Source organism: Cyprinodon variegatus, unplaced genomic scaffold (assembly GCF_000732505.1).
Source record: "Cyprinodon variegatus isolate N-32 unplaced genomic scaffold, C_variegatus-1.0 Scaffold541, whole genome shotgun sequence".
NCBI lineage: Eukaryota > Metazoa > Chordata > Actinopteri > Cyprinodontiformes > Cyprinodontidae > Cyprinodon > Cyprinodon variegatus.
In genome coordinates, this window is record NW_015150994.1 from 548324 (window position 1) to 564974 (window position 16651).

The 16651-nt window shown below is 39.2% G+C and overlaps 1 protein-coding gene across 4 annotated transcripts in view; it reads left to right on the plus strand.

The window, feature by feature from the left end:
* The window catches only part of LOC107095378 (FERM, RhoGEF and pleckstrin domain-containing protein 1-like), a 62253-nt gene that overhangs the window by 21457 nt on the left and 24145 nt on the right, over positions 1 to 16651 (plus strand). For all 4 annotated transcript variants that reach the window (XM_015391439.1, XM_015391437.1, XM_015391438.1 and 1 more), the window contains exons 3-5: positions 12948 to 13052; positions 15727 to 15769; positions 15924 to 16002. In XM_015391439.1, coding sequence (XP_015246925.1) covers positions 12948 to 13052; positions 15727 to 15769; positions 15924 to 16002 — 227 coding nt within the window. The remainder of the gene's footprint in view (positions 1 to 12947; positions 13053 to 15726; positions 15770 to 15923; positions 16003 to 16651) is intronic.

Sequence of the window (16651 nt, forward strand, 5' to 3'; positions counted from 1 at the left end):
TGGTAAATGAATTCAAAGTGTACGCTTTAAGTTGTAAAACTTGGTTAAATTCATTCCTCCTAATGTTGCTGCAGTTTTTTAATGACCAAAACCTCTTGAAATTAGTCAACTTTTTTTCAAATCCTGTTACGTTTCTGCTTCTGTGAAAGAAGACATTTAAGATCAAGTTTAAAAATAGTTGCAAGTTTTTTTTTATTTTTATCTGTGAAGGAGGTCTAGAGGTTATTCCTGTGCCAAATTTCCTACAAGGCGTATTTCAGACACACCCACCATCAAACTGCACAAGATGTTAATTAGGTTTTTTATGCTTTAAGGCTGTGCATGTATTCATCTCTGCTGTTCAGTTTAATTGCCTGCCATTACCGTGCTTTAGGCCACAGCATCCACACGCAGGCATGCATCATTGTCTCTACAGCAGCCTGCTGACGAGGCCCTCTAGCCCCATCAGGCGTGTTGTTAACTTAATTGCCAAGACCTGGCAGGTATTTGCCAACACTGTGCATTTTTTTCACTCGTAGATTATTTTGTATGTCTCTCTTTGTTGGGTTAAGCTTTTTAGCATAATCCAAGTGTGTTAGGATCTGATTGGTGGACAGATAAAAAAGAAAAGCTGTCTCCCAGCCGTCCTGTGGTGCTTTTATGCAAAGTTGAACAGTTCATACCAAGCTTTAGACTTAGTGGGTTTTCTAGCTATACGTTTCGTTATTACACAAATTTCAGTTTTGCCCAGAAATCTCACAAGGGATTAAGATGGACTTTTGTAACTAAGTTGGTAACCAAATGGTTTCCTTGAGGTCTATTTGGAAGTCAAATTTTCTGTACCATTACTCTGCTAATCTTAGATTAAATCACAATAAAGTTTAAGTCTTGTTTCAGTCTTTTAAAGTTTTTTTTTTTTTTTTTTTTTTTAAGAAAAAACTCTCACCATGTTCATTCCTCTTGGTGTTATCTATTTTGTGAAGTGCACCGATCCCTCATGGTGCAGCCCAGGCCAGGTTTTAACATGGTGCTCCTAATGGTGCGTTCACACAGAATGCAAGTCAGCTAATTTTCCATGTTATTCGCATGCTGTTGCTCGCTTGACATTCCAACAGTTCACATGGTCAACTGGGACTCAATTCAGCGTGTTATCAAACAGGAGGAGCTTCTATCCACTTGCTTGTTGTCTATTCAACTCAACATGGCGGACCTGGATGTTACTACGTCAGTAGTGTTGCTGTGTTAAATATGCTGCCGTACCTGGTTCCAACAGATCTTTTGGAAAGGCTCCCAGGTTAAGGACCTCAGGAGCTGTCTGGATCATGGTACTTCTGTCTTTCTAGGATCTAAAACTGTTATCCCATCTTAGGAAAAGATCATCCTGTCAACAGAGGTAAACGGCTTAGCCTCCGCCGTCCTCTACTGGTCTACCTCACAACTACATCCATTATCCCAGCTGGTTGATGTGACACCAATTGAAAAATTTGCAGGTTCCTTCTCGGTCTATTCCACTGAATCATGCTGTTTGCGGCACTAGAAAGGCGTAATTTACAATGCTACGCTCCTGAACGCGCACATGTATACAACTAGCTCTATTTATGTCTTTCGTGCTCGGTGTGGATGCACATTAGAGCTTGTTTGTGTTTGATGCATCTATGTTCTCCATTACATTCCATGCGGGTCTCCCCGTTGGGTCCAATATTCTTGTAGACTCTAGGGGGCAGTGTAGAGCACAGTCTGCCCTACATATAGTGGTAGAAACACTGTTGTTTCCAACCTATTAAAGGCTGTTCATGTCATCAAAAATGGTGATTTATTTATTTTTTTTCTTTTCAAAAATTGTTGATTGTGATGATATTTATGTGGCAAATCGTAAGATTTCTCTGTATGTTTGTATTTGTTATTAGTACGCCATATTGCAGTGTAGTTACAAATGTTTCGGGATGACTTAATTTGGGCTGGGGGCTTGTAATCTTTCCCCTTTTCTGTGTAGACTTGTCTACCCTGGCTAAAAAGTCCGGTGTCCTTTATAAAGTACAGAACACCAATTAAACATACCCCCAAAGAACGTGTTTAGATTAGACAGGATGACTGAGTGATTGTAAAAGCCTAGCTACAAGAAGTCTGACATTTTCATAGCTCTGACAGAAGTTGCTGGGTGCAATGGGAATGGTGGGGAGGAGGAAGAGCGGGGGTCGGGGTCTTTGTGATTTGTCTTCTCAGTGAAGGAGCTGGCAGCTGGAATAAACCATTTCTTGTAAGCGTTATTAGAAGCTGGTTTCATGCTCTGCTTGTCTGGCTCTGTGAGGAGGAAGCAGGGCAGGCTGTGAATGGCGGCAGGGTTTTTTATTCTGAGCCCCCAGAGGGTCTTTGATTTCAAAGCTGGTCTAAGGACAGTTCATTGGATGCTCTAGGTGATTTTTGACTGCTTTTTGGGTGGTTTGTAGATCCTAAACGGACTACAATATGATTTCAGGGTCTTCCAGGTCTGGAAAAAGAAAAGATTTAGGAAAATTGCTCATACATCCAGACTTTATTCTCCATCATACTCATATCCACCCGTACTGGATTTCCTACCCCCATGTTTTATGTCCTACTTTATGCCATTTTTCAGTCTTTTCTTGTTCACATCCCTATTCTTTTTTTGTGTCCTACCTTTTTTTCCCTCCTGGCTTAATATCCTCCCTCTCTCCTTGTCATTTCTTCCTCCCCTGTGTCATTGGACTCTCACCTGAAAGATTGAAAGGAAGTAGGAACCCTGGTAGTTGACTTCTTCTTCATGTCGGTGTAACCTGAGCTGTTGATGCTTTGGTCCGCTGACGCAGCTCAACAGCAGGACCCAGCATGTTCTCTGGTATGAAGTTTCCTGATAAAGCTGACCATAAGGGGAACAAAACATAGTCAGATTTACTGCTGCTCATGACCTCTGCTCAGATCTCCTCTTCTAGCTGTGAATCAAACACTCCTTCCTGAATGTCAGGGATGAGCAGCCCAAGGGTGTTTTTTTCCCCCCTATATTTCCTCCTGTGAAAAGTTCTTATCTGTTCAACTTACCGGTGTTCCCTCCATGTTGACAGAACTACAAATATTTGATTTGCTTAAAGCATTTGCGCCTAAAGGAAATCAGTTTCCTGACAACTATGCATACTTGTCTTTACAGACGGTAAGAATATTCAAATGGGCCATAAGAGGCTAAACAAATTTGAAAAGAAGAGAAAATGGAAAGCAGTTGAGCTCACAAATGTTGTTACCTCTGTTGTGGGTTTGCATCTTCTTAGGACTTCATTTCAGAGCAATATTATAGCTAACTATTGCAATGACATTATCAGTATAAAACCACATCAATTTGTGACATTTCTACTTCAAGAAGGCTCCATCAACAAACTCTGTATCTGGTTTGCATAAAAATCTGAATATAACCGACCATGGGTGGTTATATTCTAGACTGGGCAGAACGAGGTGACTTTCAACTGTATTAGTGCCTCAGTACAACCGGCCCTGGCCCCTGCTATGGTCCCTGTTCTGAAGACCTAATAATATAGCTGCTATGCATAACACCAAATAGAGTGAATGTCTTTTTGTAGTTCAACAGTGATTTAAAAATCAAGGTGTTACACCTTTTTTTTTTACTCTATGTTTAGCATGTTTCTTAATACAAGACAAAACATAAAGACAAAGAACAAGGGGCACTAAATATTAGTGCAAAGTTGGTCAATTTTAAGCCTAGACCATGCACTAGCCTTCTTTACCTGCAATCTTTAGGGTTGTAAAAAGATTGACGTTTTTTTGCAGATCCCTTCACCAGGTAGAACACCTAACAAAAAAATCATAGGATCTTTAGGGATGATATAACATATTATCCTCCCAGTAACTGAAAATATGCCGTCCCAGAATTGTTCTAACTTAAAGCGTGTCCAGAATATATGACAATGCTTGGCATTCCAATGCTCACATTGTCACCAACATTACTGTTGTTCACCAATATGGAAAGAATAATCGGACCAGACACTTCCACCTAAATTCCCTTCATTTTCTACAACTAGTAGACATCTGTTGTGCCATTTTAACTTAATATATAAGGTATTTCCATTTTGTAAAGTTTATATAGTTTAGAGAAAATTTGACTTGACAGAAGCATATAAGCATTGGTACAAACCTTAACAATCTCATTGGCTTTGGGAGAAATAACTTTTCTTATTTTACTGTTATAGAAATGTCCCACTTGAAAATATTTGAACAATCTCTGTTCTCTAGATTGTATTTTCTTTGCAGTTGTTCTAATGTCTTAATGCTGTTGCAATCTACAAACTGACACAGGGCCTGAGTTAAAGTTTAATATCAATAACTAATTTGTATTTATTTACATAGGTGTTGCACTTTTAGTTTTGGGTGTTCTAAGATCTATATTTTTTCTTGTTGCTTTTTTTTTTTCATATTTCGCTCTCTGCCCCATGAAAAAACCCTGGTCCCACCCTCGCCCCCACGTGTAAAACTGGTCTTGAACCGCTACTGCAACAGACATGTTGCCTTGGTGACGACAATAGCCATGTTGATGTGCACACATTTTCACAATCATATTAAAATGTATTCAGACTGATATGTCCAAGTGGCTATTCTATTCCTATTATGTCCATATAAATTGTACACTCTTAGTTTTTTTAGTTGGCATCCTTTCTATCCGACTGTGACGTTTGGTACAAACCTAAACGATGAGAGGGAAACTTAACGAGGCAGAAGTGCATGACAGAGAATGATGAGTGACAGATATTCTCTAAATGAAATTTGCATTTCTTCTTACGTATCAGCTTGTAGCTCATGCATAAGTAAAATTAAGATTTTTAATATTACCCATAATCTTTTGGCATTTCTACAGCTACAGAAAAAGAAACAAGAATATCATCAATACTGTTGTGTTGTCTTTTTTAAGATCACATGCCTTTTTTTGTTGTTTTCTATCCACTTATTGATACTTATAGGAGGTAAACCTTGTATACAGATGGAAAATGCACTTAAACTCAAAAGTGTGACTAAAACTAAGAAAAATTGTGATGCAAAAGATGACTATAACTAGAATGGCTGGCAAAAACACCTTCCAGATTTTCCAGGATTTTACAATCGTATTACTGCCTGTTCTGATTTTTTATGTTTTTCTTTGTTTTCTTTTTTTTTTGGTCTTTTCCATTTTGTTCCATTCCTGTTCTTACATTCTGGAAAATGTCTCCATCTGATTTGAATTATTAGATACCCTGTGTTTTCATACGGACACAAATTATGGAAAGCTTTCAAATAATGTAGAAACATCACAGAAGAAAATATATGAATGTTTTCTTAGCTGCTGGCCCCTAAGGGGCCTCAGATGGGGAAGATAGCAGAAAAACAGTAAGTGACTCTCTCTGATATACCAGTTTCCAGCTTGGCGAAGCTCTGGATGCGTCACATGAGAGAAATCCTGAATAAAAGGGGTGGAGGGGAAGTGTATTTGTCAGTGTTTTAGCTGGCAGCCAATTCTGAAATAGAGACGGTCGCACTGATGGCTGCCTGGCACGTTTCTTCCAAAGGCAAAAGCCATGGATGAAGACAAGACATAATGACTCAGGAGGATACAAAGTCCTTCCTACTTACCTACTTACTAAGCTTTTTGTATTTTGAATGCATTTAATACACCCGAATATACTCTGCATTCTAATTTGCTATAATGAACAGGTCTGAGTCATGTTATAAAAGGTAAATGGAGGGAAGAAAGGGCTGAAATTATTTTTTTTTTCATGTCTGGAGCTATTTTAATCACTTTTTGTGGGTTTGTTGCAGAAGGACAGCTGGTCATTAAGGCTCTTGTCTATACCTTATAATTTTTTTTGGAGGAGAGCTTGGCCCTGCTAGCTGAACTCCTTCCCCCAGATGTAAATAGTTTTATTCGGACTCTTTGACTCTGGATCTGCACGTCAGTAAGCCCCTTCACTGGAATATTTAATCCCAAACAAATCTAGAAAAAAACAAAACACTTTATCTAATAATGAAGAATAAAAATGCGACTGCGTATGTTTGTGTGTGCTTTTTGCGTTTTTGGCTGGCTTAGAAAGCCTCATTGATAGAGGCTGCTGAAAGAAGGGATTGTGATTGTGTGTGAAAGGACCTCAGTGTGTGCTCAGAAGGGACCAATCTGCTCCACGTCTGCTTAAAGGATTCAACAAGCAGATAAAATGACCCAAATTATGTCAAACCAATTGCAAACTACTCTAAAAAACTGTTAAAAATCTATTTCTGTATTATTTTAACCTCTTAAGCATTTAGTTTCTTTTTTTTCTTTTCTTTTTTTAGATAAATGGCTGTGGACCTCTGTTTACAATAGTTTAATTGGTTAGTTATGCACTCATTGTTATAAAAATGCATCAAAATGTTTATTTCCCACAGAAAATACTAGAGAGAAAATACACTCATCAGAAATTCTTTTTTTTATTTTTTTTATTTTGACCATGTCGACACAAATTTTTGCACATAAACTAAGAATAACATGGAAAAAAACAAGCGTTCCCATCCTAAGGTTTAAGCTCATTGTTTGTTTATACTGATAGCAGAAAAGTTTCAGATTACTGTGTGATAGAATTTAAGACAGTTACTAAAGAGCTGTCACAGGTTTAGCATTAGCTTTAGCATTTCTAAAAGTACCCTTTCGGTTTATTCCTTAAGATAATTACCATAACTTTTTAAATAGGATACCACACTTCTAAATGTGGAAAAAAAAAAAAAAACTCAAAATTTGACCCATACATTTTAGCCTTCCTGTTAGTTGCTGAAAATCTTGCTCTTTCTCTCTTTTACAAACCTGTATGTCTCCAATTGACGTAGAAAACGGTTTCCTGTTTTAGAGTGTTTTCTAATTCACATTTCTTATGCTTCACTGATTCTGAAAGTATTTTTCTAACTCTGCTGACCTTTAAGTTGTCTTTGGAGCAGAATGTGACTAAACGACAACTCAGAAAAGTCAATGTAATCCTGGATTTGCCCATTTTTAGACAGGGAAATTAATATGAGTTGACACTTTTTGAAATGTCTTTAGTATCTTATATTTGCAATTAGCCTGGCTAACATTCCTAAATCAGTAGCCTCTGTGGAGTTTGAGAATATTGAAACCCTTAGCTCTTTCCGAAAGACTGCAGACAATTTAAAATCCAGCTTCATGACAGAAATTAAAAGTGAAACTGAACTGTTACACCAAACCTCTCCCTCAATGAACTGACAAGATTTTATAGAAAACACTGTTTACTTTTAAATAGCATGTAACAACTCTCTGCTTCTCATGACTTTAATTTAAACAACATTCTAGCAGGGTTGCTCAGTGGTGCAGTGAGTAGCACTGCTGCCTTGCAGCAAGAAGGTTCTGGGTTTGATTCCCAGCATGGGGTCTTTCTGCATGGAGTTTGCATGTTCTCCCTGAGCATGCGTGGGTTCTCTTCCCTTGCGTGAATGGTTGTTTGTCCTGTTTGTCTCTGTGTTACCCTGCGATAGACTGGTGACCTGTCCAGGGTGTACCCCGCCTCTTGCCCGTAGACAGCTGGAGATAGGCACCAGCACCCCTCGCGACCCCACTTGGCGTGTAAGAAAATGGATGGATAAGAAATGGCATTCTAGCACTGAATTTTTTTTTATTTTGATTTCTTCTCACTGGATTACAACAGTTATTCCACATTGTTGGTTCTGTAGCCTTTTGATTTCTTGAATTTAACAATTTGTTTTCAAGTGAAAGTAATTAATTTGAATGTTGAAGAAATAAAGCCATATCCTATTAGGGTTACCTTAAGGTTTCTAGGTGTGAGTGAGCATGGAAGGAGAAAAGGTTTCTATCTATACATGCAACCAAACTGAACATAGCAACATTTTTTGTTGGTTTTTATAAAGAATATTCACCACAAATCTATTCTGAAGATTTTATTTTAATATTGAAATAAATGACAAAATAAACACAGGAAACCATACATTGGAGTTTTGGAAGTGTTTGAAAGTTTGCCATGAAACATTTATAGTGGGTGTTCAACATTTCATTGTTAAACTCTCAAGTTGCCCCTTGTATCTAGTATGAAATAATCAAGTCTTTGACAGTTCTCATACATTAAAATGATGAAAATGTCAACTTTTTCCAAAAGCAGCACATTTGAGTGGCTTTCTTTTACATGAGATCAGATGTCTTGCATTAAGCGTCTGCAGAGAGAGAAAGTTTGTTTTTGTTTTTTTCCCCCCAATGACTTCTCTCTTTAACTTTCCACATGTGAACCTGCTGGGGTAAAAGCATGCAACTCTGTGGTTAACAACAAATGGAAAAAAGAAAAAAAAAAGATTAGTCATCAAATATTAGTTTTGATATTGCAAAACTGGCCTAGAGTATCATGAACCAGAGTAAATCCTGGCACTCTTTAGAAGAATTGAAACTTTGCTCGTACTTTACTCTCACCTTTTTGAGACTGCCTTTTTTTCTCCCCACACACCGTTTAGATTAGACTCAGTTTTTTCTTACGACTACTACCTCGCTGAAAACTTAATCACAAACAGGTTTGCTGCAGACCTTTAGCTGCCAGTTGAAGGCAAAAACATGGAGTATGTTGATGTTTTCTGGCAGCTGGAAGGTGATAGAAATCCATCAGGTTCATGAAATTTGTGTTGTTATAACTGGAATTGATATTTCAAGATTTCAGCACTGTTTTCTGACCCATGTTTCCACATGCATTCCACCGGATAATGTTACCTGAGTGTGATAAGGGGTCTGTATCTATATTGTTTTTCTTACTTACTGGAGAAAAGTTGGCTTTGAATGGAGGAAATTGCTTATCCGCTTAGCTGAAGGGCATTGGGTGAACCTCAGGTTCTCATCCCTCTGGAGAAGCAGCCTTCTCGCGGTCTTTAGGTCATCTAATTTGTTCCGGACTCACCCATTTGTAGAAGTTACTGGGGTGTAGTAGGGCTGTAGTACGGCTTTTCCACCAAAGCTTTTTCTGTTGTTTTACTGGAACTACTGCAGAAGGAAATATTGGATGCGAGTGCAGCTGCATGTGGGGACCTGACCTGCTAAAACTCTGATTTAATATAAAAAATGATCATGATATTCTGTTATAATCTGACTTTTATTGATATAGAAGCTCAGTCTGTTTAAATATTATTTGAAATAATACTGATGAGAACCAAGCCCCATCCAAGAGATGTAAACTCTCCTTTTGATTGGTTCTCAGTCTCTCTGAACCTGCCTTTAGCTATTAGCTAAGCTGTTATTTCTACTGGCCAAGTTCAGGGCTGTTACAGAATTGGTATATCAGAAATACTAAGTAATTGGAATGGTTCTAAGGAAGCTCAAGCAACTAGTTTGGTAGAAAAGGAGCCATTGCTTAAGGCCCAGTCTAAACAAGCCAAGTTTGGGTATGAGGCTGCAAAACTGACTTCGCTTCTGCGCCACTTACTGGAAATGAAACACCTATTTAACATCCTGGGCAGATACCTTGTTCGGCTACATATGGGTATGGTGTAAAAGTGCAATCTCTTATATATAGATCACAGTTTCTGCCGTGTACATCAAGCATCTTGGGGTATTGTTCCCTAGTGACGATAGGATGGATTCGAGAGTGATTTACAGTTTGGGAACTTAAAGTAAATATGGATCGTGACTAAAAGACTATATAAGGTTGCCTGGACTTAGCATTAGAGATGGAGGAGAAGTCTGTTAATATCAGGAAGGCTTAGTATTGACAAATTACTCCTCTACAACAAAGGTGTCTGTTGAGGCGGTTTAAGCATCTGATTGGGATCTCTTGCTTTAGGATTTCCAAAGCACAGTCAGCTAGGAGAAAACCAAATGGGGAAACTTGGGACTTGATATCCCATCTGGCCTGGAAACATCTTGGGACTCCCCAGAATGTGATGCTTTGTTGAGATCTACCACCATGCAATTGTTTGGTACGTCCTTGCTCGAGCACAGTCAACTGAAATAGATGTTTATCTCCTTAGCATGCCATCAGGTTTGGTGAAGGCTTGGTATCAAGCCACTGATTTGATTGAGGTTTTCTAAACCAGTAATCTAGCTAAATGTTGCAGGATAGTAGATGTTGACACCCGGGGTTGGACACTGTTGGTATACAACAATCTTCCTGGTCGGTTTGGGTTCCCATCACGAAAAGAAGTGACCACGATATGACTTCATTTGTAACCTGCTTCCAGAGTGGATAAGTTTGAAGCCGACCCCAACTGTCTGTCATCATACCCCTATACGCATAACCTACTACTCACTGGGGTGCTCTCATATTCAAACCAATGTAGCCCTCACCACCCTTTGCACACATTCGCCAGTATGGGCACTGCCATCAGCGTACTTGGCTCTTGTGGTCCTGGTTTTAATCTAAGTCTTGTAGCTATTGAATTTATTGTGGATTGTACAATTTTAGCTCCTCCATTAATGGTTTAAAGGTTTCACCTGAAGCCACAACTCAAACTTTTTTTGTGCAAATACCTTATGTCTCAAAGCAGAAAGCAATAAAAAGTCTTTACATCTTTCTAAACACTCAAGATTTTCATTCTCATGCTTTCTTCATGGCATCCAAATCCGGCCTTCTGTTTCCAACAAAGCTCTGTGCTCTTTGGGTCGTACTCCTGCACCTCCTTCAAGCCCAACATGGTTCTGCACGGCAGAGAAACTGGATCCCGTTTTGTTGAAGTTGGATGTCTTGGTGAAGGAGATTGCTGTGAGAGGCTTAGTTAATGAGGCTGATCTGAGAGGAAGTAGTCCAGCTGAAAAGGTCCAAAGTAAAGACTGTTTTATATGAAAGGAGAGCACACTTAACAGACCAGCCTTGTCAGGCTTGGCGGAGAACAATCGATACAGTGAATGAGACTAATGCCTTTATAGATCTAGGTGGAAAGGAGAAGAGCAGTTCAAGTTAAAGCAGAGGGAAGAATTCTTCTTTTGTCTGCTTTTCTGCCCTTTAAGCCATCCTCTTTTTTTCCCCCCGTCTTCCTATTTCCTCCACTTTTGTCCCTTCTTAACCGCCTTAAGGCGAAGATTAACACAACCAAGACCCAAATCCCAGCCAAACTCCAGCTTTGTGTACGACGGCTGCATCTGTCGGTCAGATAATGAAAACGCTGTTGGAGAATGTTAAAAAAATCTGGATGTTTCCTGGATATCAGACTGGAGCTTTAGCCGGTAAATGTGTGTGTTGGTGAGTAGCTGGATGAAGAGTGTGTGGGTCTATCCCTGCAGACTGTATGAACACACTCACTCATGAACATGAGGCAGCCAGATGGTGACAGACTTGGCTCAGGTCTTGAGGTCGGCTGCTCTGATTCAGCAGATCCATGGCTCCACTTGTCACAATTAACAATTACATAATTACAGCTGTTTTAAATAATCCTGTACCTGTTAGCCCCTAGTAGCCTATTTCTATTGTTCTCCCATTTTTAATCCCATTTAAATTCTGACACATACCCTTCTTATTTATTTATCTCAAACTTTGAATATTTGGCGGTTTTAGATCAATTATTAAACTTATTTAAACCATGATGCCACCGCCTCCATACTTCCAAGCTGGGATGGGCTTTGCAGCATAGCACACTTCCCCCTCTTTCCTTTAAATTTATCTATAGTCATTACAGGTTAACATTTTTGTATTGGTTCAATCAAACCACAGTGTATGGCGCCAAAAATGTTCTTTCTTGACTGCATTTCATTTAGCTGGGATACAGCACCTGTTTCACTGTGGATAACGTTAAAACTAGCTAACAATTATAGCTTTTTTTCTAGAGTTGAAATTCTTATTTAGTACCAAACCCATCAACCTGTGGTGCATGGTGCACTTCATTCCTAATTCTGTGGTTGCTGGACAATCGCCTGGTTTTTATACCTTCATATAGACGTTGGAACAAATTAACTTGCTACCTTTGGTCACCTGGAAATTATTCACTGTATTAGGTTTCATATGTTGGCCTTTAATCTTCATCTTCGATCATCAAAGCAATAAAATTTGTTTACTACTGTGTGGTTTTTACCAAAAATCTAAATTTTGTGCTTTTTTTGCTGTTGTGTTCAAAGGATTTTTTTTTCAACCAAAATGGTCATATTTGATTTTATTTTAATATTGTCTCTGCACTAACCACAAGCATCTACATCATTGTTTTTCTTGGCCCATTGTTGCAGGACCTTGCTTTTGTGTTGAAAAGTCCCCATCTATTTCCCAAAACATGGGCTTGATCGGAATTTTAATATTCCGCTTTATGTTACGCAAAGTGTTGCACCAGAACTCGGCACGTTTTTACTGTTTTTAGTTCTTTATTTACTGAAGTTGTATTGGTGTTGTATCCTCTGATCTGTACTTTTATGTATGCAGCTGTAACTATACTACTGTGCCCAAGACAAATTGACCCCCTTATCTTAATTAGAGACACATCTATCTAAAAACATCTGTATCTTTACTGATTTTGACGAAAATTCCAGATTGTGTCTCGGTGTAAAAGGACCCAATCCATGCGTATTCAGTCTTTTTCTTTGGTTAAAAAAGATCAATTAAAAATCAAACAAACATTAGAAAAGGCTCATGTAAAGGTATCGTACTCATTACCGAACATCTTTTTAGTGGTCAGTAGAGACAGATGTGAAGGTATAGAGTTGTGGAAAGTCTAAAAAGGTGGTAGGGAGTTTTTTTGACCCCTATTTTTACATGTATTAAATGCGAACCTGTGCAGCGTAAGCTTTTAATAGCAGATCTTTTTGTGTTTGAGACCGTTTTTTGCTTTGTTTTTATTAATCCACACTGGGATCCACTTTAGGGTTCATGAACTCTTAATACATCACGTGTAAAGCTATTAGAATAGAAATAGTTAATCCTTTTGGTGACCCTCATGTCCATCCATATCAAGGTTTTCCTCCTCCTCCTGTCAGTCAGCATCTATGTCCCTTTCTCTAACATGTCCCCCACTCCTCTGTTCCTCTGTTTCAGCAACGAGCACCTGGGAAAGTGCTTTTTGACCTGGTTTGTGTCCATCTCAATCTCACAGAAGGGGACTATTTTGGGCTGGAGTACACGGACCACCGGAAAATGACGGTAAAATTAATTTAAATGACCCCGGTAGAAGGATTTTTTTCCTTTATATTAGCGCTGATGTCTATTGGAAAACCCAGCTTTCTGTTGGATTCATGTTAATGCATTTTCTAACAGCGGCAGCTGTTTGTAATGACCTGCAGACTGGATGCGTTAGTAGTTTGGACGGCGTTTTTCACTTCCCTGGAAACTCCACTAGTGATTTTACATGTAATAAAAAGACGAGTTTTTGCTGGCGTAGATGAAAGCTGGATCTCTGTTTCTGTGGAACCAGAAACGTTCTTTGAAGATCAAATAACATCAAGTAAAAGAATCCAAACATCCACATTGGGTCAATTATCCCTCAATAAGATTTATTTTTCTCCACATTTTGAACGCTTTGAGTAACATTTTTAGCTTTCAGGCTCTATTTGCATATAATACACTTCTTAATAGCCTCCATTTTCATGAGTAATGATGTGTTCAATTCCATTGTTTGTGCTTTTCCATTCGACTGATTCAGAGTTTGACTCGTTTAGGGCTGACCTGCTTTCTTAGTGGTGCCAATTGCGATGTGTTAACTTTTCCCTAAACATTATAACTGCTTTTATTTGATAATGCAGATACTCTTTATTATTAATGTCCTTGAAGATCCAGAGTTTCTCCTCTCATGCCCTCTGAATTTAGAGACTCTAGTGGTCATTTTGGGAATTTAATTTATTTGACTCCTTTCTTCCCTACGTCCTTTAGTTGTGTTCCCCGTCGTTTTATTCTAGTTTGGTCCACCATTATTCCCTTCTTATGTTTTGCTCCCTTCATTCTTCCAATATTTTGGTTACTTCCTTCCTTCCCAATTTTCTTTATGCACTACTTGACACCGTTCCCTTTTCATCCATCTTTTATTCATTCTTTTATAATCTTATTTTTACCTTCCTTCCTTCCTTCCTTCCTTCCTTCCTTCCTTCCTTCCTTCCTTCCTTCCTTCCTTCCTTCCTTCCTTTTCTTCCTTTTCTTCCTTGCTTCCTTCCTTGCTTCCTTCCTTGCTTCCTTCCTTCCTTCCTTCTTTTTCTTCCTTCCTTCCTTCCTTCCTTCCTTCCTTCCTTCCTTCCTTCCTTCCTTCCTTCCTTCAAGCCTCTTTACCACAGAAAATACTGGGTTATTGTGTGTTTTCCAAACATGCCCTCTCACCAGCGCTGTGCCATATTTTTGGAATGTAAACAGCTGTTTTGGTTTGTTAAATCAGACGAGACTGGCCCCATGTGTTGAAGTCCATAGGTTGCACTCAATGGTATCACATAAATTAGGGGGTGCCGGTAAAAGGCGAGGCGATTTTATTGCAGGTTGCATGCCAAATTGTTTAACCCTGGGTAGACATGGGTCAGTGAGCGGTTCCCACTGTCGCTAAAAGCCAATTTTTCCAGTGGGAAAGGGGTACTATTGTCCTTTTCTGTTTCTCCTTCTTTCCTTATTCCATTAATTCATGCGTCCTTCCTTGTTTCTTTTTTTTCTTACTATACTCCCTTTCATTTACCCTTATTTGTCCCTTCATTCTAGGGGTGTGAATAATAATCGTTTTGTATCAATCCAACAGCCGACGATTTGATTCATCGACACGTCCACAAGAGTATCGATTCATTTTTTTTTTTTGTTTCCTCCGGTCTATTTTTATCCATTTGCTCCTGGGCGTAATTCTCCTCCAGTGTTGCGGTGGCGCTAAACCTATTTTGCCCTCCTACCTCGCTTCCTGGTTATACTCCTGCAGTGGTGTGTCGCAGTGAGCTTGACGCAGTCATTTTTGATTTATGCCCAATATTGAAGCGTGGTCTGAGGCGGTGAGGAAGTGGGGGCGAGTTTAGTCCGACAACGGAGGAACATGAGGGCCAAAAAGAGCGGAGATCCAGGTGGAAAAAGGGTCCCAGCATTCTCTCGCACCTCACTCTTCTAGCGGATCAAACTTCACGAGTTGTTTTCCGTAATTTCGGTCATAAATACAAAACAAGCCGGCGTCCTGTCTGCGGCAAAAAAAATGGACCAATTAATCGAATCGTATCGTGGTGTATTCTTGAATATCGAAAATAATCCAATCGTTGGTACAGGAAATCGATACTAAATGGAATTGCCATGATGGATGTGATTTACACCCGTACTTCATTCGTTCTGGGTCGTTCCTTCCTCTCTTCTTCTTTCGGCTCTAGCCTCTTCCCTTAAGTCATTTCTTGTGTACTAAATCCTCACGTATGTTTTTCCACCTTACCTTCCGTCTCCTTCCATTGCTGTGTCGCCTTGTCTCTCTTTCTGTCTTCAGTAACTTCTCATGTCCCATTGAAAAATGCTATTATTTATTAAACTGCTATAATTGATTATTTAAAAATTATTTTTTTTTTTTTACAAAAATTTAAATTTTTTCCAAAATATTCTGGGAAGAATAAGAAATCCAGCATTGCTGTCAGATTTATCTCTATAGATTTCCTTCTAGTGAAGGTGTTGGGGGACTAATGAATACAAAAATGCTAAGTGTTGTTTTTTTTTTTTTTTTATCATTGTTAGCCTGGGTATGGAGTGGAATTGTTAGTAAATCCCATTGGTTTCAGCATAGTTGGGTTGGAAGCCATGTTGCAGGAATTAGATATTGGACCTTACCTTACTAGAGATAATTTAGCCTCTGTGTGACAATAACAGTGCTTTTATTTCTCTTCAGGTATGGCTGGATCTCCTGAAGCCGGCACTGAAGCAGATCCGACGTAAGATCTCCCACTTGCTGTTTCTTTATTGAATCCTATTTTCAACATGTTGCATGTTTTTCTACAACACTTTTTAACAACCAAGCAGAAATAGATGTTAATGGTGGAAGGGTTGCTCTTATTTCTTCTCTATCCCATAATTTCACTCCTCCAGGACCTAAAAACACCATCCTTCGCTTTGTGGTGAAGTTCTTCCCTCCTGACCACACGCAGCTCATGGAGGAGCTGACTCGGTAGGTTTTTCCTCACACAGAAACCACCCATACACCAAGCAGAGCTCCCCTAAACTGGAAAGATGTGCTGCTTCTTCCCTGGCTCCAGTCGCTTTAACCTTTCATGACAGGTTTTATGGTTGATGGAGGGTTCTAAAAATATCTCGTCCTGTCTTTTGGTATTCTAAACTTACACAGGCTAACTCTGGGATCTGGGAACCAGGCTCGTGAAACTGTTTATTGTCCAGAAGCAGCTGAAACGCCTGATAATCCGGTCAGATATTTATCCAAGCGCACGTCACCGTCCCTTAAGACATAAACAGAAGAGACCTCTGACCTTCCACTTTTTCCCATGATGCTGCGGCTCTCAGGATATCTCTGTCACTTTGGGGATTTTTTCTCGCCGAACACATCTAAATGTTCTAAATTTTACTTTTTCGACCCTCGGTTCTCTCTGCATCGCTGGCGACTCTCATATTTAACAGGAAATGGGCAGTCAGTTGTTTTTTTCCCTTCCTGTTTGGCTCTCTGGGCGGTATTCTGGTAACCATGAGCCAAATATGGAGACAGAAAAACAGAAAAGGTGTTTCTGCTGTGTGGTTAAAAGTGTGGCGGTGGAAGAGAAATTAGATCCTTGCAGGAATATATTTAAAACACTTGAAGTAGTTTA